Genomic DNA, 21,590 nt, shown 5'->3' on the forward strand with positions numbered 1-21,590 from the left:
CACAAGCGCTGGCCAGAGGGACAGGATCCCTCCCTTTGCCCTGCCAGCTGCACTCCTGCCAACACAGCCCAGGATGCTGCCAGTCTTTGCTGCCTGGGCACACTCCTGGCTCCTGGGCAACTTTTTGTCCAACAGACCCCCACAGGCTGGGGTTTGGGGTTTTTTTTGCAAAGCTGCTTATTAAGCAGTCAGCTTCCAGCACCTTGCAACGGTACAGGGTATTCCACCCAGAGGCAGGCCTTCATGCTAGCCTTTACTGAGCTTCCTGAGGCTCCTCTCAGCTCATTTCTCCAGTCCGTTTCAGTCCCCTTGAACAGCAGCGCTGCCCTCCAGTGTATTCACTGCTATGCCCAATTTGGTGTTGTCCACACACTTGCTGGTGGTGTGCTCCATCCCATCAAGTCGTGAATAAAATGTTAAACAGCTGTCCCAAAAAGCTGATCCCAGATGGATACCACTAATAACCAGACACCAATCTGAGTTCAGTGGCCCAAGCAATTCTCCACTCACACCATCCAGCCCATCTTTAACCAACTTGGCTATAAGTATTTTCCTTTAGTGATACATAAACATGGGCACATTCTGTGTCCCTATCTGCCTTTCTCAAAGCTCTTTAATTACATGTCTGCCTCCTTCTGGGATGGGATACTCCCCACTGCTTTGAAAGGGAAGCACCAGCAGTATCTGAGGGCTGCAGAGGTGGAAAGTGCCCATCCCTGAGCAGGCGGAACTGAACCAGCCAGTAACAGCAGGTATCAGATGAGCAGAAAACCATCTGACACTGCAGACAGTTGCAGGAAGGGAGAAACAGAAGAGATTGTTTTGATCATATTCATTCTTTTGAGATTTAAGCAGTTTAGCTCCTGCAGTGGTTTCTTTCTTTTTACAGCATGAGGAAGAGTCACTCCATACATTTCCAGCCTCTCCAGCCTCCCCAAATTAACTCTCCCACAAGTACCCATTCATCCCTTCTCCTGTCATCAACCCCAAACTTCCAACCTGACCTCCAGCTGCTTCTTGGCTCTGGATTGTCCTTGTCCATCTTCCAGACCCAATCTGGAAGCCAAGCCCCACTGCTTCCAGAGGAGGGGTAAAACCTCGGGCAGCAACACAACAGGGACAACCAGGGAAGTTCAGAGAGGAATTCCTCACCCAAGACAACTGGTCTGCTATCTGCCCCGACAGCAGACCACACAAAGCATCCAAAGGCAAGTCATTTATATTTAACTTTTTTCCCCAAAGTCATCCCTTCTAAAAATCGACTTGAATCTGCCTTCAAAATACCAATATACGTTATCTTGCACAATTTGTTTGCTCTTGCTACTACACTGCCCAGCTGGCCAGAGCCTTTCACTTTCTTAAGAAGGATCAGGAACTCAGCTACAAGTAGACATTGTCTAAAAGCATCTTTGAAGCCTTTTGACTTCTGTAGTTCTTCCTGATTTTACACAGATGACAAGAGTTACATCTGTTCTGCCTTATTTTTGCAAATGAGTACCTGATCCATTGTTTCCAAGAGGTTTTAATAACTACTGTAGCAAACCATGTTTTATGTGATAAATGTCAGCAAATTAACTGAAAACTAATTGCCTATGGTATTTCAGAAGGAAAATGATATGGCAGCCTACTCTCTCCTTCTATAGAGTGAAACATTAAAAAAAAAAAGCAAGAGTAAAATTCTTTTTCCTGCCACGCAGCATGGGGTGGGAAGCACATGCTGTCACTAACAGGGTTTTTTTTTTTTTGCTTTCTTAGTGCTTATTCTTTCCTTGCAATGAAATGCAAGAAGGAAAAATGATACCTGAATCAACAAGAGGGGGTTTTATTTAATTTTTTAATTGTTTTCTCAGTAACCACTCTCCTACTCTACAGGAAATACATAACAACCAAATCACCCCATTTGTAAGACAGTATCCACTGCTGCTCCAATAATTGTAAGGAGAGGTTCCCACATATACAGCCAGAAGAAACAAAATACAACAGCTTTTTCCAATTTCAATAACATTCAATGTACCAAGCTTCAAACCAACCAAGGCTTCTCCCAGAAAAACAACAAGTAGTAAGCACCCTGGATTTTGAAGGTGATCTAGGCAATCCAGCTAGGAGGACCAAAATACTTTAGTATATGGTGCTGAACATCCTCATGCCCAAGGAAGATGTGGGTTTCCCAGTTTCCCATCCTCCCTGCAGGCTCTAAAACTCTACCCATTCCAGTGCAGCAGATTTCACTGTGCACAGCACCACAGCAGGCACTCTGCTCCTGACATTACACCACCAAAAGACCAAACTAGAGATATCTAGAGAGAAAAAAAAATAAATCTTTCAACCAACATAACCCATGGGGGTTTAAAGCCAGTTCCTTCTCCATCATTCAGCTCACCAGTATCAGGAGAAAGCAGTAGTCTAGGACAGGACTCTCAGACAGGGTCAGAAAGCCAGCTCAGACCAGCCGAGTATCACTGACGTGCTCCTGACATACAGCAGCACAGAGGCTAGATTTTGTTTGACCCTGCAGGTGACCTTCATGTTAAATCCATCCTTACAGCCTCTGCTCTTTCTTCTTTGAACAACCACCACCAAAAATCAAGTACTCTGGATCATTCAGGTCCCTTGAGCTTTCTTGTGTGAGCCTCCAGGCCTTCTGCATTTAGGTGCTGGAGCCCTATATATAATTCAGTATGTTATGAGATCTGTTCTCCTCTGCAATATTAATATGTTAGCTCCCATGTTAGTTCTCACCAATCTGACTACCATGCGTGTAAAATGTCTAAAGTAACTGTGGCTGGAACAACAACACAAAACATTAATTTAACGGGGGGGAAAAAAGCATTAGCTTTGACTGGCAGTGTTGTTCAGAGCACATGGCAGTAAGTATGTTTTACACTTTTAATGCACAATCCAGCAAGATAACTGCTAAGGTTGGAAAGTGAAGCATTCAAAGTTAAAAAGTGACATAATTCAAGCTGCCTAAACAACACTAATTTGACCATCCTATGTATATAAGGTCTAGAATTACATGACCAAAATATTTCCCTTCATAATGTGTCTTCACCAAGGGCATAGAATGGCTGGTGCTCACTCCACAAGCTATTTCTTTTTAAATTGCGTATTATTCTGTTTATTCTTCAGAGGACATGGACTTATTTGCCACACATCATTCAAATCCCATTCTGAAGGCAGAATTTTTATCTTCCACATAAACAAGTTATCTTTCCTAATGACCCATGTGAGATGAGATGATAGTATTACTGTCGTTTTAGAAATGGGAAATGAAAGCAAAGAGATGAAAGTAAAATACTTCCATTTCTTTTGGATGCCTTAACTGAGACTTCTGAGACCCAATTTTCAGAGAATTTAAAAGTTACCATAAAGCACTTCATGGATACATCTACCCAGCGCAACTCAACAACTTGCAGAGATCCTTTAGGTAGTTTTCATCGAGTTGTTTCCTGAGCCAACATAGCCATGGCACACTGCCTCAGCTGATCAGCTCTAGTGGGAGAAACCAGGCAGCTGGCCCAGGCTGCATTAACACACATGACTCCACTGACTCTAGGATCCAGCCTAATACTTCAGCAGAGCAGTGTGCTGCAAGGACACACTACATCATCTGGAGTTAAATCTGACATTTCTAGATGATGCTGCCTGCACTGCTGAAACTCTTGAGGGGCTCCAAGCAGAGGTCCCGCCAAGTTCAGTAGCAGCTAGGAAAACGCAACGTTTCCACAAATCAAATCCCTGAGCATCAAATTGGACGCACAAAAAAGGGGAAACACTCCATCAGCAGCCCACCATGGAAAGTCTAGTTTAAGTAACTTGCCACGGGGAACTTGAGAACCCAGAGGCAGAGAAGTATTGCAGCTCTCCAGGACAAAGCCCCACTGCCTCAGCTATTAAGGCTCCCTTCTTCCAACTGCTCTCCCACTCTTACTGCTATTTCTTCACCTTCATCAACCATTTCTTCATCACAACTCTGACTCAGAAACAAGGCACTCTGCACTCTGAATGATACAATAGTTTTAGGACAAAATATCCTCATAAACATATTTAAAGTACTGTTATACTGCATCAACTTACTCCAATTTAGGCTTAATTTCTTTGTTTTGTTAAAAAGATACTTCTGAAAACTCCTCCTGCAGCAGCAGAGACACCCATTGCTTATCTGCAGGATCAGACTCTTGGGTCAGACTAACTAGCAGCAGTAGTAGGTTGTCCACAGGACTACTGATTGTCCACTGTAACATCACTGGAGAGAGATGACATTGTCCTGCAGGTAGGAAATTATTTGGAATCCCACAAGGAGCAAGACAATGCTTCAAGTCTCTAGACAGACTCATCCTCCCGTTCACAGCTCCCTGCCCTAAGTCTCCTCTCCAGTCGTGACCTTTCTGTCCATATTCAGCCCCTCCTGCCACAGCCTCTCTTCAGTGCCTGCCTCAGTCTCTTTTCACCCAGTCTGAATTCTTTCACACCCAAGCCACCTTGCCTCCCCGCTGCCCTCATGCGGGCCTCTTGTCCAGGCGTCTCTTCCAGCTCCTGACTTCCCTGAACAAGAGCCAGAGCAAAGAGGCTCTTCACTGTCCATCCTACCCCTTTCCTCTGCCTGTCCAGAGCCCTACATCTACTCCCAGCCCGCAGCTCCTCACACAGTCGGTCCATGTTCCCTGTGTTCTTCAGTGAATAACGTTAGAATGGCTTAGCAAAAGCAAGTTAAAGACAGGAAGAGAGGAAAACCTGAATACTTTAAAAGGGCAAAGCATTTGCTATTTTTATTCAAAGTGCTGTGGTGAGCATAATTATGCAAATTAAAAAAACTTGTCATAATTGACCTTTTCAAAACATGTGTGTCCATGGGTCTAACATACAACTCATTGGTGAACCCTGAAATTTATTAAAGGTCAGTTCTAGAACTTCTTCTCATTTGATCATTAAAGAACTTAAGATGCACCCAGCAACAATTGTCAATGAAAACAAACTTGCTTAAAAACAGGTAGAAATTTTGATGCATTGGATTGGAAAAACGTGTACCTTAAGAGCTCTGTAAAAGGGAAAGAAAAAAAATTGTTCTTGCTACAGAATCTATCAGCTTCCTTGTTGTTCTGAAAATGCAACAATGCCAGAATCCAAAGATTCCGGTCACCTGAAGCCCTGTAAGCAGATTTAGTAAACGGTCAGAAGTCACTACTGATTCAAACTGAGTTTATTCTGGCAGTGTGTAGAGTAAATCTAAAAATCTCATTGTGTTTAGATCCTTTGGGGCTTGGCTGTCTCTTCTGCCCTATTGCTGCAAGAACTGTGTCACAGACATTTGTATTCCTTTGGGGAAGATTGTTCTCCACCTTTCTGATCTCATTCACAGCAGCACCGTCTCTCCCTACCTTGAGAATTAGTTCGTGCTACAATCTTTCTATGAAAAGCTCACACAGAACCTGGCATAACACCGAGTAAAATGAATCTCCGTGAAGATTTCTGTGGAGTCAAGACTGGCCAAGGATGGATTTCAGACAGAACCCCCACATTTTCACATATACTCACAAGGCCCTGATGTAATTACTTTTGAACTTTATGCTGTATTAATTTTTTATGCAGGGTCCACTTGAGAAATTTCAAGTACTTTTTTCCTTTCAAGAAACTGAAACATGATGACAAAGAGGCAAAGCTGTCCTTAGCTAGAACAGTAGCTACAACATGAGAAACTGATCCCATTCCATGACAGAAATGGCAGAACTATGGCTATTACCAAGGGAATTAAGCAATGAACATATAAAGAGCTGAGTGCCAGATCAAACAGAATTAGTTGCCAGAGCATCACAGAAGATAATGAATCTACAACAATTTATACCAATGAAAGCAGCTTGTCCTTGAAACTCAAGGTCATTTTTTTTTTAGAACACAACAAATCTTTTTTCTGGAATTTGCATGCAGTACAAGCCTTTGCTTCCTGAATTAATCCTCTACGCAGCAGCATCATGGACTACAGCTGTGGATGTGATTTTTTTTTCTATCGGTATCTACACTTTGAGAAATGTGTTGGTTCAAGGACTTCCTGTACAACAGATGGAAGGACATCATAAAATATTAGATGGTCCCCTAGCACGCTCTTTGAAATTCAAATAAGGTTACATATCCTTAACCCCTACCATACAAGACCACAACAGGGTTGATTATAGAAATACTAGATACTAGCACAGGTCTGTGTCAAATCAGTAATGTGACATGGTGTCAAGCTTAGCAGCAGGGTTTTAACTGTTTATTTTCATTTAGCGCCTGCCTGCAGCATCTGTCACCACCGGGAATGTTCCATGAAGTCCCAAACAACCAGCACAAGGACACCAAATATAGCCTGGCACACAGCAGCTGGAATTATCCTGCCATAGTTATTCCATTTTCATCCAAGGAGGTCCGCAACTTAGGATCCATTTCTGAGGTAATGCAATACCATAGCAGTTATTCAGTAACTGGCTGAATAACTTGTACTGGATAACAGACTTCACTTTTGCTGCTCTGCCCTCACATATGTTCCAGGAGGTAGTGCTAGCACTCGGATGGAAATGGACCAAAAACTCTCACACGGTGTTTGTGCACTGAATATACTGGTTGATCTTACCATTTAACAGGCCTATGCAGATAAAATACTTCAGCAGATCAGGAGGACTTTATGCAAGAAGCGCACAAGCCCACATGTGCATGTACACGACGCAAACTGAAGACTCAAATTTCATGCAAAGTAACTACTAAATGCATGTTCAACATTTTTGAAAATTCAAAGCCTATCACTTCCTAATGCTCCCAAACTGAACATACTTGTTCTGAAAAGAACCAAAGGTCTTTAGTGCTTTGCATGAATTCAAACCATAGGATATTACTCACAGAGAATAAACCTGTTGTGTCACCCATCTGTAACAGCCATCTGGGACAGATGTTTTAAATGGAAACTGCCACAAGATTTAGGATCCACAATCAACTTATTTTTCAGCTTGATCATTTACCCCTTGAATGTCCCAGTAAGATATTATGGAGTCCCTTCTGACTGAAGGAAGCAATACACATACTGTACATTGGCTTCCTTCCCTGATACATGAACAGTCAAGAAAGCAGATCAATGCTATGCTCACACCGTCCTACCCCATCCCGCCCAATCCCTGCTGCTTGGAGAGCTAAAGCTCACCTGAATTTTTTATAGACATGGAATTGACCATACATAATGTATGCAAAGTCAGACAGACTATTTGTTTGCTCTTATTTACTTGCTACCAAGCACCTTAGATCCTTAAGCCAAAGGAATTCCCTTTAAAATGTGTTAATGAGCAACAAGTATAAATATTTTTCACAAAATTCTGAAACAAAATTATTAGCTATTCATTCCCAAGTTCTATGAATTTCTCTGCATGTCTATCTGGCAGACAGCTGCATTATTTATTTGCTGTCACACTCAGTAAATTGATCTACTGGCATTTAAAGGTGTCATCTTTACTCATTACAATTTCAATGATCGATTCAGCACTGCCAGCACTGTACCAATGACCTGAGTTCTGACTACAACTTTTAATCTCTGCTAATCACAAAATCTGCAAGATTGAATGCCGCACAAAAAGCGGTATAAGAAGAGACAGAAAAACTGAAGGACTAGGGTGCTTTGCTTCAGAGTTCATTGATCTCTGTATGGTAACAATTTGACGAGAAAGTTAATTTAATGACTCTGAAATACAACATACATTTTTCGAGCTCAAGGTAAAACATCAGAACTGGTGATGCTGCAATGCAGAATTAAGGTAAATGGGCTTCATATACAAGAATGGGATTTTATTATGTTCACAATTAAAAACTACCCAATCGCTCGCACATCACAATCACTGTCCTCACAGTTGCAAGAGGAATGTGACTCACACCCAGACAATACTGCCCTGGAGAATTTGGGGCAGATGTTGCCTACCCTCAGCCACATCTTCTGCATGCTCTCCCCAGTACACTTCCAAACTATTTCAGCCGCAACACCAGAGACCAGAATCCTATTTCTGCCCTGAGATATTTCAGGCTGCCAAATAAGAGCAGCCCCTCAGTCACACTGGGGAACTGTTTAAAACCAAGCAGTACCAGTACAGCTTGGAAAACGTACCAAAGCACAAAAATATTCAAGATGTGCTAGATCATGTTCTAGCATACTCTAAGCAACACAGGCAAGAGGTTTTAAAGACAAGACACAATGAACATCCAGGGTCCCTAGCAATGCACAGGCTGTTGCACGCTGCCGCGCTGTAACTGTCCCCTATTTGCACGCTCTAGCACAGCCTCACAGGCAAACAGCTCCGTAACCATCACTACTGAGGCACTTCTGCTGAGAAAATGACCACCAGTATGTTTCTCATGCACCACTCTGCAAGCCAGAGTGTTCAAAAAGTCACGACAGCATCCTGGGAAAGAAAGGGCATGCATGTAGAGGTCAAGAGCTAAAGTAAGCACGCATATGTACTTCAACTGGAAATGGAACACCAGCTGAAATAACATCACCTCCCCCTCGCTGAAACCCCTGGGCAGCACAGGAACTAAACACAGCGGTGACCTGCGTCTCTCAGCCACACACACATATAACCACACATATATAGCCGCAGCCAAGCCAAACTGCAGGGAAAGTTGGAATTTTGATCATGTCTCACTAGAGAAAAACATAATTAAAACTATTACACTGGGAAAACTTCCAGCTCTATGAATCTGACAAAGACATTTATGATGATAAAAGAATAATAATGTCCAGTAAAATCCCTGTACATAAAAGCACACTAAAAAGTTTTACAGTCAGAAATCCACAAGAAGAACATTCTAAACAAGTTAATGTGCAACTTCTATAGTAAAGGGGCAGCATGACTTTTCCATTTCATAAAATAAAGTTCAACTTCACAGCTATCTGTATCCTATCACACTTTTCCTGTCAGACTAAACATCTCTTGTTTTATTACAGGACAGAGCAACTTATCTCTTGGGGTATTTTTGATGAAAATAAACTCTATGCTTCAATGAAACCAACCCAGTGTCCCTTCTGTGATAATTTTTGACACTTCAATCCACTTCGCATTTCTATCCTTTGAAAGATGCCTAACACGAGAAGAAATTCATAACACTATCCACCAACAAGGGTGCATTACAGTAAGACATACTGACATGCTTGCTCTTTTTATTGATCCATACAGCAGGTTGTTATTTGAGGTAACATTAACAGAAGTGTCACATTACTTAAAGAGAAAAAATTATTTCACAGGTTTTGGAAAAAACATTTGGCAGAGTGGTGCCATCTGCAACAATATTTGAAAACAAAGCTATTCAAATATGCATAATTTACTTAATCTTATCAAGATATTTTAAAATTAGAAGCTTTTTATTACATTTTCCAAAGAAGCATCACTTTGCATATTGAGTATTATATCCATCTGGAAAACTGACATTTGAAACAGCCTTGCCTTTTCAAGTCCATACCACCTTGTTATATTGGGCTCTTCATACGTACTGAGCATATGACTTCTGGAAGCTGTTTTGGGGAAATAAGGGTAAAGGAAGACAAAAATGACAAAGTTTGCTGAAATGATGACAATAAGAACTTTAAGTCTCTTGAAAATATGTATACTGAAGCGTTGTGATGATTTCCTGCAATTTTTCCTGCTTATTTTAGAATCAGAGACAGAAGAGCAGCTTAGAGGAACCTCTTTTCTTGAATAGGTTAAAGAGCTTCAAGAGGTTAAGAATTTCACAGCTGATTATGCTGACAAACAATTCCAATTTTGGACTATTCTGAGCAGTAAGTGACATAAGAATTTCTAACACAGAAGCACTGGAGCTGGAGCCTGTTTGGGATTGCACCTGTTAGAGCCCAGAAACTGCAGATGGAGACTGTGGCCACTCAGTTTATTTGAAGAAAACATCTTCTGCCAACCTGTCTCTGTCCCTTTCAGTCATGATGCTGGTTTTGAAGGGGCGGGGGGGGGGGGCGGGCGTCATTGTTTCATGTATTTGCACGCTCTAGCACAGCCTCACAGGCAAACAGCTCTGTATCTATCACCACTGACTGAGGCACTTCTGCTGAGAAAGTGACCACTAGCATGTTTCTCGTGGAACACTCTGCAAGTCGGAGGGTGGAATGAAGACCCCCACAGATTTTAACCAAGTAACATAGCTGCCTGCTAAACCTTCTTGACTGTGTACTTTACCTAACCACAACGTTTAAAATACAAAAAGATTCTTTCCATTTTATCCTAATCCTCCACTGAACAGCACACCTGAAGCAGGCGTCCAGGAAAGGGAGCAGCATGCAAGAAAGAACGGTCCTGGAATGAAGGTGGTGAGGCGCTGGCACAGGTTGCCCAGAGAAGCTGTGGATACCCCTCCCTGGAAGTGTTCAAGGCCAGGTTGGATGGGGCTTTGGGCAACCTGGGCTAGTGGAGGGTGTCCCTGCCCATGGCAGGAGGTTGGAACTAGATGATGTCCCTTCCAACCTCAACCATCCTGTGCTTCTAAAATATTTCTCAAAATAAAGACCCTTACTACCATCCAAAAAGGTAGTCAACTTGTATAATTTCTGCAACTAATGAATGCTAGCATCAGATATGCTTTGGCTCTCCTGGAGAGATAAAACAGATCTCTCCATGTTCTCACTGACAACCCGCTCCAGCAAGGACACAGGCAGGCACTCTGCCTGGCTAGCCCAGATGTGGTTACTGGTAGTATACAACAGCAGTCAGCCAACTGATCTAGGTTTTATTCTACAAATCTTTTCTTCAGTGCAACTTTCAGTCAGGTCTCTCCCCACTCCCTGTCTACCAGTTTTTATAAAGCTTAGCATAATATCCTTGTGTCTATGTTCTGTCAACTGGAAGAAACCATGTGGTGGATACAATTTATAAATGAGGAAACTGACAATTCAATAAATAAGCCCTTATTTTGGTTGGAAACCAAGTTAAAAAACACCTTGCAAGGAGTGCAGTCTTCTGCTGAACAATGTTTGTGTAAAGCATACCAAACATCCAACAATTACGGGAGAAGCATTACCTGCTTGTAGTTCTCCGGTTGTCTAATGAGATCTGTTTCTGTGACAGAAAAATGTCCAAGGATTTGGTCCATATGGGAGCCACTAGTGAATAAATGGATCTGGAACAGATTAAAAGATATTTGTCAGTACAAGGACCAGATCATTAACAACATCATTAGCTACCATCTAATGGCTGCATGGATTGGAATGGTGATGTGAAACCAGTGGTTACAAGCCCATTCCCAATGGACAAGTACAAGTGTAACTACTACCACCAATACAACAGACCTTTTTAAAACAGCCTGCAGGAAATGATGATCATGCACCACAATCACCTCACAAATTGGTCCATATGGTATTGTTACCAGAACCACATACAGAAATTGCTACTGCTGTCGCCACAGTGAAACTGAAAGATTTCTCTTTTCATTCTGAAGTCTTTTTCCTTACACTACACACACTCTTGTGCATAGTGTGAAAGGAGAAAACAGAAAGCAGAAGTCTTAACAGAGGTAAAAGATACCCTCAGCATAATTTTTTATTTCTTCCTTTAAAGTAGAAAATGCTACCTAGTTACAGTAAGTTTCTCTTTTGCCGCTATATATTGTTGGCTTTTGCTTACTGGGACCTTGTCCCAGCTGCGCTGGTGATGGTATCATCAATTACTTGACGAAGAAGCTTCCCAAGTTAGTCAAGGGAACAATAAAAAGCAATTCCTCCTATTCAGAGCTGATCCCTTTGTTACTGTAATAACTGCAGCTGCCAAACAAGATAGCAGTCCACATTTGTCAGACAATCGCTCATATTTCATTAATATTTCTGCCAGAAGACAGAGAATGTTTCCTGCTTTTCTTCCTTTATTCTAATATGAACTTTATCATACACTTGGGTATTGACAACTATTTTAAAGTTGACAGGCACTGGGTAATTATCAACCCTTCCCTGAAACTTCAGAATATTTTAGCGTTCCTTTCCCAAAACTCACTTCTGGTGACAACCATCTGTCACATGTGCAGAGCTATGCGAGTTTAAAAATAAAAGAGCACCTCCCCACACAATGTTCTTCCTTTCTACTTGCCACTCCTCTCCCTGCTGCATTCTTGCGTAACTCTGGCTGCCAAACCTTTGGGCCTTCAGCACCAGGAATGAATTTCAGTCCCTCTTCAAAAGTATGCTGCAACAGCATCACTGCTTAAAGCCCAAAACAAATACTCTAAAGCTGTAACAACAGAGGAATAAGGTGTTCCCCTGAGACCAGACTAGATGGATACTGAAATAATCCAGTATTTGTATTTTTACAATCTGTTATTGATAACCACAACATACTGAAGATGAAACAAGGCTTAAAGAGGGAAACAGTACCCAAGTAAAAGAAGCAGGAGAGAGGGTGAAAGACAGAGAACATACAGCTGTTGCTATGTGGCACTGGAATGGACTGAGGAGGCGGCAGGTCTGATTTAACCATACACTAACCTTTGCATGAGAGCACAGGCACAACCCCCCACTGAGCACCACTTCTGGGGAGTTTCCAGTACCAATTTCTAAACGCCCTTGCGCTTAGACACCCTGCAGGGAGATCAGCTTGTCTAATTCACCTAAGAGAAGATGAAAAGGGGGCTTGTTCATAGTGCACGCACACTTGCACAAGAGGAAAAACTTCTACTGCATTAAAGAATGTGCTATTGAGATCTGATGGCAAATTCACTTCAGGAAAAAAAAAAAAAGATTTTCAAACCAAATGTCTCAAGACAAAAAAAGATACAATTAACTAATGTAGTAATTTACAGAGTAACACAGTAGATTCTTCATGCCAGGATGCAGATGCATCTAACAATTGCAGTTTAGCTCACTCATAAATTACTGACAATGAGGTAATCACCTAGCACCAGTCTCTGCCCTCTATTCTTCAGAGATCAAGACTTTGTCCTTGTCCCTCTACTCTCTTACTACAACATCAGATATATAGATACAACTGATGCACTGTAATACATTTTTTATATTGTTTAATCTTAGATGAGGAAGCACAAGAAAGTACTCCATTCATAGAAGGTACTTCCCAGTGCTGCTCTGCATTCTGGCTCTTACAGTTTCCAAGCATATTACAACCCTTATTGTCATTTTACCATGATCTGATACTGCCAATTATGTTAACTCTTCCATCATCAAGAATTCCATTCAATATAATTTTATTTCTACTAACTTATATCCATAGTCCACAATCAGATGATGTTCACCTGCTTAACGAAGTTCACCTCTGAACCCAATCTAATCTTTCCCTATTTTAGGTGTGGTTTCTGTCCTAGTCTTTAGCAGATGGAAGATAGCTGAAAATAGCCACAGGAAATCCATCACTTTTGCAGAAACTCATTTGCTCCACTATTTCTTTTCACATGCTGATCGTGGCATAGTGAATTTAACAGACCCAAAAACCAATGCCAGTTTTAAACTACACAGGTTCTTACCTGTTTTTCTGAAACTATATAAGGCTTCTCATTCACATTTTTTAAGGCAAAGTGGTAATTCAAAGCCTAACTAAAAACAGCTGCTCTACTCTAAGAATTCAAGAGGGATCAAAATCCAGGCAGGTAGCTATTCCTCTGGCACTTGACACAATGAGGAAGAAACAGCATAGAAGGAAGCAAGAGGCATGCTTTAACACAGTGATTTATCCTTCATGCTTCCATATATTTGAACGTGTATCAGGTAAATACATACCACTGAGAATTGAGGGAATTATAATGGTATTACTATATTATACTTCCAAAGCAGGCCAACCTATCCATGTCTAGAAGCCATTATAATGTTATTTAACAGCTCATAGCCTCAGGCTGCAAAATTTCTCAGCAACAGAGAGGTTAAGATTTCCCTGAGGAAGTCTTCCTCCTACAGCAGGACATGTGAGAGTCTGTAAGCTTCAACATGCCTTCTGGGAGCTGAAGCCACTGAAAAGCAGCTCATCAGATGAGCTAGCAAAGAGGAACAGCCAGACCACCTAACAAGCAATTTCCAACACATGACCAGCTGTAGCTCCAGGAAGGCTTCCCTCTTCAGTAACCTACACTGGTTACTACAGAACTTCATACCACCAAACTTAAATGGCTGTGGGCAGGACAGAGTAGATAGAGGCCCCAGCAAGCAGTTTCAGTTATCATTTGAGTACTTTAGAGAAAGAACAGCCATTTATTTTTGCCTGTTTCCCCCTCATATTTCCCTCCTACTGCTCCCTTACCCTTTCTTCAGGCAGTACAGTACTATTTCACTAAGACATGAGTCATCACTTCTAACATGCAAGTACCTGTCTCTGATCACCCAAGCGATTCAGAATTTTTTCACAAAAATCACAGAAATGGAAAAGACCTTTGGAGGTTGTTAGTCCTACCTCCTGCTCTAACAAGGACTATCTCTAACATCAGTTTGTGGCTTTGTGCATGCGAGTCTTTGAAACCTCTGAGGATCGGAGACCATTCAGCATCTCTGGTGACCTGCTCCTATGCTGCCCATCATCCCAGAGAAGCTTTTTCTAATATGCCTGACCCTGCCAAGCCATAATCAGTGGTCCCTTCCCCTTTGTCTTCTGGTACAGCTGAGAAGACCATGGATCTATCTTTGTAACTACCCCTCCAATAGTTATTAGGTGACCTCTCCCTCAGCTTCCTCTCCATCAGAGCAAACAAGCCCAACTCCCTCAAACTCTTCTTGGAGGTCATGTCCAACTTAGCTAGTCCTTGACTATCTTGGTAGCCTCTTGCTGGATTCTCTATGTACAATTCTTACTGCCAGTACCAATATCCATACTAAAAATATACAGAGTGGAAAAGTAGTCATCTCCTGAGTAAGAACATATTTTCCAAGTGTAATGTGTTTTCCTCAGAAAGCCCCAAATAGAGAATATGGTATTTTAGAGCCTGCGTGAGTCACAGAATGAAATCTGTGGAAGTGTCGCCACTACTTGGCAAAAAATTATAGCTCGTGATCAGCAGCAAATAAGACTGTTCCACAGCTGAGATACATAACCTGTTAAGTTATTAAACAGAGCAAGTAAAAGCCATAATTATCATTTTGTAGAGAAAGCCCTCTGTAAATCTGTCAACATAATTAAAAAACATAACACTCATTAGCCTTTTGCATACTGTGTTTGTGGTTTATATGAGAGAAGCAGCAGCTCATATAGAGGTCATATTGGGTCAGATGAGTCTTCCAACACACAGGCTAATTTAAAAGTTTTAAAATCAATGCAGTAGCACAGAATTTCTCTATAGAGAGTCAGGAAATATCAATTACTGTTTATGCAGCTGTTAAATTGTGTATGTTAGTTATATTTTATATTACTGTAAATGTTAACATTCACGTGGTGCTATAATGAAGTCCCTTCCAAAGTCACTTTTACCTTCCAATGTTCCTGCTTTTAATTCAGGCTAAAATATAGATCAGAGCACTGCACTTTACTACAGCTCTGAACAGAACTCCCACAGTTGCACATACGTATTTGAGCACACATAATATCAGTGTGTGATCACACATGGAGGAGCTCGACTCCAATCTATCCTCCTGTATGTCCATGATGGCAGTCCTCTACATACAATGCAGAACATAGTCTGATCATAAGAATCATCGCCAGCACCACTTACTGTTTTCAGTTTAGTCCAATGATGACTGCTGGAGAAGGCAGTGATGGCAGCTTTGGGAAACTAGATGAACAGAGTAACATTCTCTCTCCTGATTATTCTTCCCGATTCTGGAAATTGTGGTCCAGGGAACTGCAGCATAACTAACCTGTCTCATATTTGTCTGACTGCAACAGCCCTAACTTTAGCAAACATTTTCCCTTGGATAGCCACAGGAGAAAAAAAGTCCAAGTTTATTTCAAAGTACAATCCCCATAGGTCATCATTTTCCCTGTCAACAAGTTTAGCACATCGCCCAATCAGCACTTCTCTTCATCATTGCAGTGCCTGATCTGGACCGTTGAGAGTATCTCTGTACTCAAGCCCCCAGGTTCGACCTGCTCTTAATTCTTCTTTGGTCTCATTAACTGCAAGCTGAGGTACTGAAGGTGCCTAATGATTTGTTACTGCCAAGTACTACATAAATCAGAGTACTGATGATGAGTTGCACAGGTATTTGCCTCACATACTATAAAAATCAGCATACCTTAAATAGACATAGCTTATCAAGGGGAGAAGATGCCAATCATTTCATTTGAGTTTTCTATCACTAAGCCACCTCTCCCAATAGCATCACTGTCTGCAATCAGTGCAAAAGCCAAGGACTGCACCTGCACTTACAGTGAATTGCCATCTTCGTTCCCAGATCAGGAAAGCACATTCACAGTGGGCAATGAGAAGCAAAAGGTTATTTGAGATGCTGCACACACAGCACCTGATCTTCCCCTAGGGCTGTCAATCAGACATCTTCCCTAGCAATCAATTCATGTAAAGAACAAAATGTAACCTCATTATAGTTTTCAGCATTGCTCTGTCAGACACAGGATTAAAACCAAGAAGGCATCTTCATTCAAAACCCTCTTGTTCCGATTCTGACAACTTTTTGATAAATGTTGTTCTTTGAGGAGAAATTTCTCAAAAGTGTTCTTAGTCTCAAAAAGGTCTTCTGTGAAAGTTCTGGCTACAATACCAAGTGGCTCCACATAAGTTACCTAAAGAGATGTGAATGGAGAAAGGGTGCCCAGAGAAAATATTACTGAATAACTTTTAGGGCTATCTTTAGAACACTTTTTTTTTTTTTAAACTTTGTCTCTGCAGTCACCATCACTGTCAACTTTGGGATTGCAGGCCGTTTTCCATCCTAAGCAGACACAATGCTCCCAGATGTCTGTGATTTTCAGACAGGCATATAAACATTATTCGAAAAATGGGAACAGAAATGGAATCTTAGCAACATAGAGACCACTATTGATTCCTGATTTTGGGTTCTGCTCAGATGCTCCCTAGTACTTCAGAAAGGGAAACTGCATTTTATTTTGCTGCTATTACTTTCAACATCTGTGCTCAATATTTTGAATTCACATTTCTGATGAACTTATAGTTCTGAATCACTACTACTTGTCTGCAGGACCAGAATGCTCTGTCTTGCTTCTACCAGGCATTTTCTGAGAACAAAAATGGAGACAGCCTATGGTTGCAGAAGTGACTTAGTGCCGGCCTACAAAAGAGACTTTTATACAACAGTTATAACCTTGCAAGCACTGTATATGCTTCATTTTTTCATGGTTCTGCCCCACTGGGGAAAGGTGAGGGTATTCATATTTAAAGTAATTCACTCTTATCTACAGAAAATGCAGAACTAGCAAACAAGAATAATTTGTACATTTAGCACTAGCTGACAAGGCTTTTAAATAATAAACAATGCCATAGTGAGTTAGAAGAACCATTTACCTTGTGCAAAAGTTTGCAATGCTCTTGGTGCTGAGCATGCAAACTCCGCCACTGGAACCTCAGCCTCCCATTTAACCACTGAAGGTATCGAACATCTACTCTGTCTTCTAGCCCATATTCAGGCGTTGTTTCAGTTGTACCTTTCTGGCTGTTAGGCAGATCATCTTCACACTAAAATCAGGAAAGAATATCAAAATGTTTAAAGTTAGCTTCAACACTTTCAAATCATTCAGTACTGAAGAACATACAAGGCAAATAGGCCAACGAGGAAAAGAAAAAGAAGTAAGTTCCAGCAGTAGAGAGAAATTGTAATCTTCTAGCATACAGGACTGGGAAGAGCCTAAACAAGTACTGAAGTCTGGAATAAATATCAGTTTCTCAGCTATGACATGGTGCGCTGTCTCCTCTCCCATCTTTCAGTTTCCGTACCCAGGAAGACACAGTGTTCCTGAGACAGCAAGCATGTTCTTTACCCAGATGGGGAAAAAAAAAAAATAAAAAAATCAGATTTTGACTAGATTCTAATAAGTCAAAGAACATAAAAAACAGATTTAGCTCCTCCAGTATCTCTCAAAAGTGCTGCAGGCTGTATTTGGTGACCCAATTTTGTAAATCAATGCCTTATACAGGGACCGCATTGTGGGCTTGTGCTTACCCAGCTATTTTCTTTTCTCCATCCAGCATTTCCCCTCTTGCAGGATAGAGGAAAAGAAACAATCATCCAGCTGACATTAGCCAGGAGTCCACAGAGGCACTTCCAGCTACATTTGCACCACCTGTCTTGCCTGGTTTTGCCTTTCTCTAGAGTAATTTGGAAGAAAGAAGTAGAGTTTCCTTTTGCTCATTTTGTCCCACTTTCCTTCTGCTGCAGAAAAAAACAAAACCAAACCCAACCACCTTCATCTTCTGGATGAAACTTCTGCTTGGCCAATGGCATACAGCAAGCAAGACATTTCTGTCGTATCTCTTTTGCAAGGAACATGGGGGGAATTCCACCTCCCCTAGCCTCTTGCACAAAGAGATCATTCACATTTACAAACAGATCCCTCTCTCCATTTTCAGCTAAGACTCCTGCAGATTGCAAATTAAAAGGGGAAGACATGGGTTGTTTTACTTCTGATGCCAGTAGCATCACTTAAAGTAAGGCTGAGCTGTCAACTTCATCCAGTGTATAGAAAGTACATGCAACAAACACAATCCATAATTCCAAGTTTTTTTACTATAGCATATCACAAGAAGTAGAAATGACACAGAACTGTGAGGGCCTGGTTAATCAGAACGGGTGTTCACCAGCTAAGAAAGTGTCTCCCTGTTGTTAGACTCTCAAGACATCTCTATAAAGGGGAAATTTAAAAAACCTACTTGAAACATGACTGTTTTCAAGAAAACACTCAAGCAGATATTTGGACCCATAGACCTTGATGGTACTTAAACATATGTGCTTCCCTGCTTCACAGACTTCCATATTCAATAAAATCTTACAAAGATTCAGTTGGCAGACAAAGCTTGAATGTAATTCCAATTTGGATCCTAAACTAAAAATGTAAACTGTAAAACGAAACAAGTTTAATCTTGCCTTCGATGCAGATTTCAGCAGAAGTGTATCTATAGCCATGATCAAAGGACCCCCTAATGCTTGTTTTAACCTAAACATGACCTCAGTTGACAGGGCCTCTAACACAATGAGTGTTCATATTATTTATAAGCACAAAAATGCTGTTCTGGTCACATAACAAAATGTATCAAGATTACAGGTTTTTTCCCTTTGCTCTGTGGCTGATAAATGCATGTTATAAATCATAGGCACGCAGGGCTGGTAAAGGGCTTTTCCTTTTAAAGGCACAGATTCATCTTTAAAAAAAAAAAAAAAGACAGTATCTCCTTTGTGCCAACTGCAGTGTAACTCTTTCCTCAGATGCCTTCAGCCCCGTGCCCCTAAATCAAAAGGCACTGCGGTCCTAGCTAAGTACCTTCATGGTTCAGGTTCTCTTGCCCCCACCAGGAGAGGTTTCTGGACTACAAAACCATATAGATATGATTACCAAGTTGTCCATAAACATGAGCCAAACAATTGCATATTAGTCACTACAACAGAGAAGACACAACTGTAAACAACATTAAAAGACTTCACATAAGCAGCCAGAAAACTGCAAGGCCAAAGACAGACTTGGGATTCACAGATTAAAATCTGCATTTTCCATAATTTACAGTTCAACTCCAGCTTCCCTGGTTAGGAGGTTTCAGAACAGCACAAATACTGCTCTCCTGGGGATTCATTTCAGGAAGGAATGGCATTAGACTCGATTGCTTTGGCAGTACAGTGACAAACACCATGCAGAGCTAATTTTATTGTAGCAACCTGCCTTATTAATATTAAAATAAGGAAGCCAGCCAATGCATTTTTTAACAGGATCTCTCTATTATTTATTTCACAAACTGCACAAAAAATTTACTTTTGCTATGAAATACTTAGCCTGGCATAAAGTAAACAAGGTAAAAAAAGAAGTCTTGCATATTATACTGTGACCTCAATTTCTAGTCCCATCTTTACAATCTGAGACTATTTACTGCTCTCCCAGTGGGAGAAAAATCACTAAAATACCAGCCCAAGCTAGAGTCTTTGCTTCAAATATCACTGTGAACTTATCTAATCTATGCAGCAATGTGGGTACACACCTACATTCACTTCTGTGATACAGAAGTGCATATTATTTAGTCAAAGTCATAAAGAGAGAAGCCAAGGCCACTACCCAGGGCTCTCAATGGCCTCCCCGCAGTTGGAATGCTCCCCACCAGCTCTGGAAGAGATCATTTCATAGCCACTTACCAGAAAAGGTTTTTGCTTGTAAACTGTTTGCTGCAATTAATGTCTCTCTCTCGTTCTGTTTCAGAGAAGGGAGGTGCACAGACTCCAGCTACAAAACAGTGCCACAGGCTCGCAGTACAAAAGGCACATCAACACGTATCGATATCCTTATTGCAGTGTCAGAGTCTTTTCCCATTACACTGGCAACATCAGAGCTAGTCTTGTCAAACTGCACAATGCGGACTCAACAGAGCATCTGCAATTAGCATAACTTAAGCAGAAGCTAGAATGAAGACCCTTAATTCCACTCCCACTGTAAGTCACCTCAATCGAGCTTTTTCATCCTAAAAGCTCAAAGTACTGCTGTTAGAAGATCTCAATATCCATTTATTGCCAAGACTCAGAAAAGCAAGCACAAGCCTGAGGAAGATGACATGCATATAATTACATGAACTTTCTTCAAGCCAATTCCTGAACTATCACCTTGCCTGCAATTAGGCGGAACTCAAACCCAGCTCTCCTGTGGCAAAAGATCCAGTTAAATAACCAGCTAAGCCCCATAATAAATACACATTCCAGACCACTACATATCACCATCCCAACTAAGGTAGCTCACAAATTACAAAACCTTCCCCAACCTCCTAAATACATCTCTGGCTTAGTCAGACCTAAACATTGTTTATGTCCTAAGAGCATATATTTAAAATTTTTGCAAGGCAGCTTAGAATTCAGTGTCCAACACCACACGAGTTTTGCCCTAAGCATTACTCCCCAGGCTATTTCAAGTTCAATTGTTATGAAAAAAGATGCCAGATCATTCTCAAAATGCGTGAATGGACTTGTAGTTAGATAATGTAGCAAGTGCAAAAAAGCCAACACAGTCCTCGTGGCAGAAGTGCTCTGAGTAGGAAACACACTGAACTGAAAAAAACCATCAGATATATAAGTACTTAGAGGAAAAGAATAAGGGGTGATAGAAAGGAGGGTGTGAAAAAGACAACATGGTAATATATCAGTTTTTATTCACATTCCATACATCTGAGCAAACAACTTGCATGTAACGTGCTCAGAGAGAAATTAAAGATTAAGGAGTTTCAACTTCTATAGCAGAAATAAAGCTTTTCTTCCTGGTTTGAAATACAAAGCAATCCCATGTTATTGGAAATCAGAGAGCAATTCTACCAGCAGTGGATGGAGATAAGTTAAACAAGTATTTCATCATATAAATAGTTTATCAAAGAACAACATAAGCATCAATGTATTTGTGGACATGCAAGAAGGGAGCATTTTTTACACTACTAGCTCCATTTGAGGATTTTAGTGACCTGGTATGTGGTTGACCTTGCCCTGTTCATACGCTTTGAATTAAACTTCA

The 21,590-nt window shown here is 41.1% G+C and overlaps 1 protein-coding gene across 7 annotated transcripts in view; it reads right to left on the reverse strand.

The window, feature by feature from the left end:
* TEDC1 (tubulin epsilon and delta complex 1) overlaps nt 1–21,590 on the reverse strand; it is a 93,462-nt gene that overhangs the window by 54,795 nt on the left and 17,077 nt on the right. For 6 of the 7 annotated variants that reach the window (XR_012836583.1, XR_012836582.1, XM_075760218.1 and 3 more), the window contains exons 4-5: nt 17,410–17,580; nt 11,035–11,133 (exon numbers count right to left, since the gene is read on the reverse strand). Coding sequence is in view for 5 of the 7 variants with exons in the window: in XM_075760218.1 (XP_075616333.1) it covers nt 11,035–11,133; nt 17,410–17,580 (270 nt within the window). In the remaining 2 variants the exon portion in view is untranslated. The remainder of the gene's footprint in view (nt 1–11,034; nt 11,134–17,409; nt 17,581–21,590) is intronic. The other variant, XM_075760221.1, reaches the window with a different exon arrangement.

The sequence above is a fragment of the Balearica regulorum genome, chromosome 8, assembly GCF_011004875.1.
Source record: "Balearica regulorum gibbericeps isolate bBalReg1 chromosome 8, bBalReg1.pri, whole genome shotgun sequence".
NCBI classification, from domain to species: Eukaryota; Metazoa; Chordata; class Aves; order Gruiformes; family Gruidae; genus Balearica; species Balearica regulorum.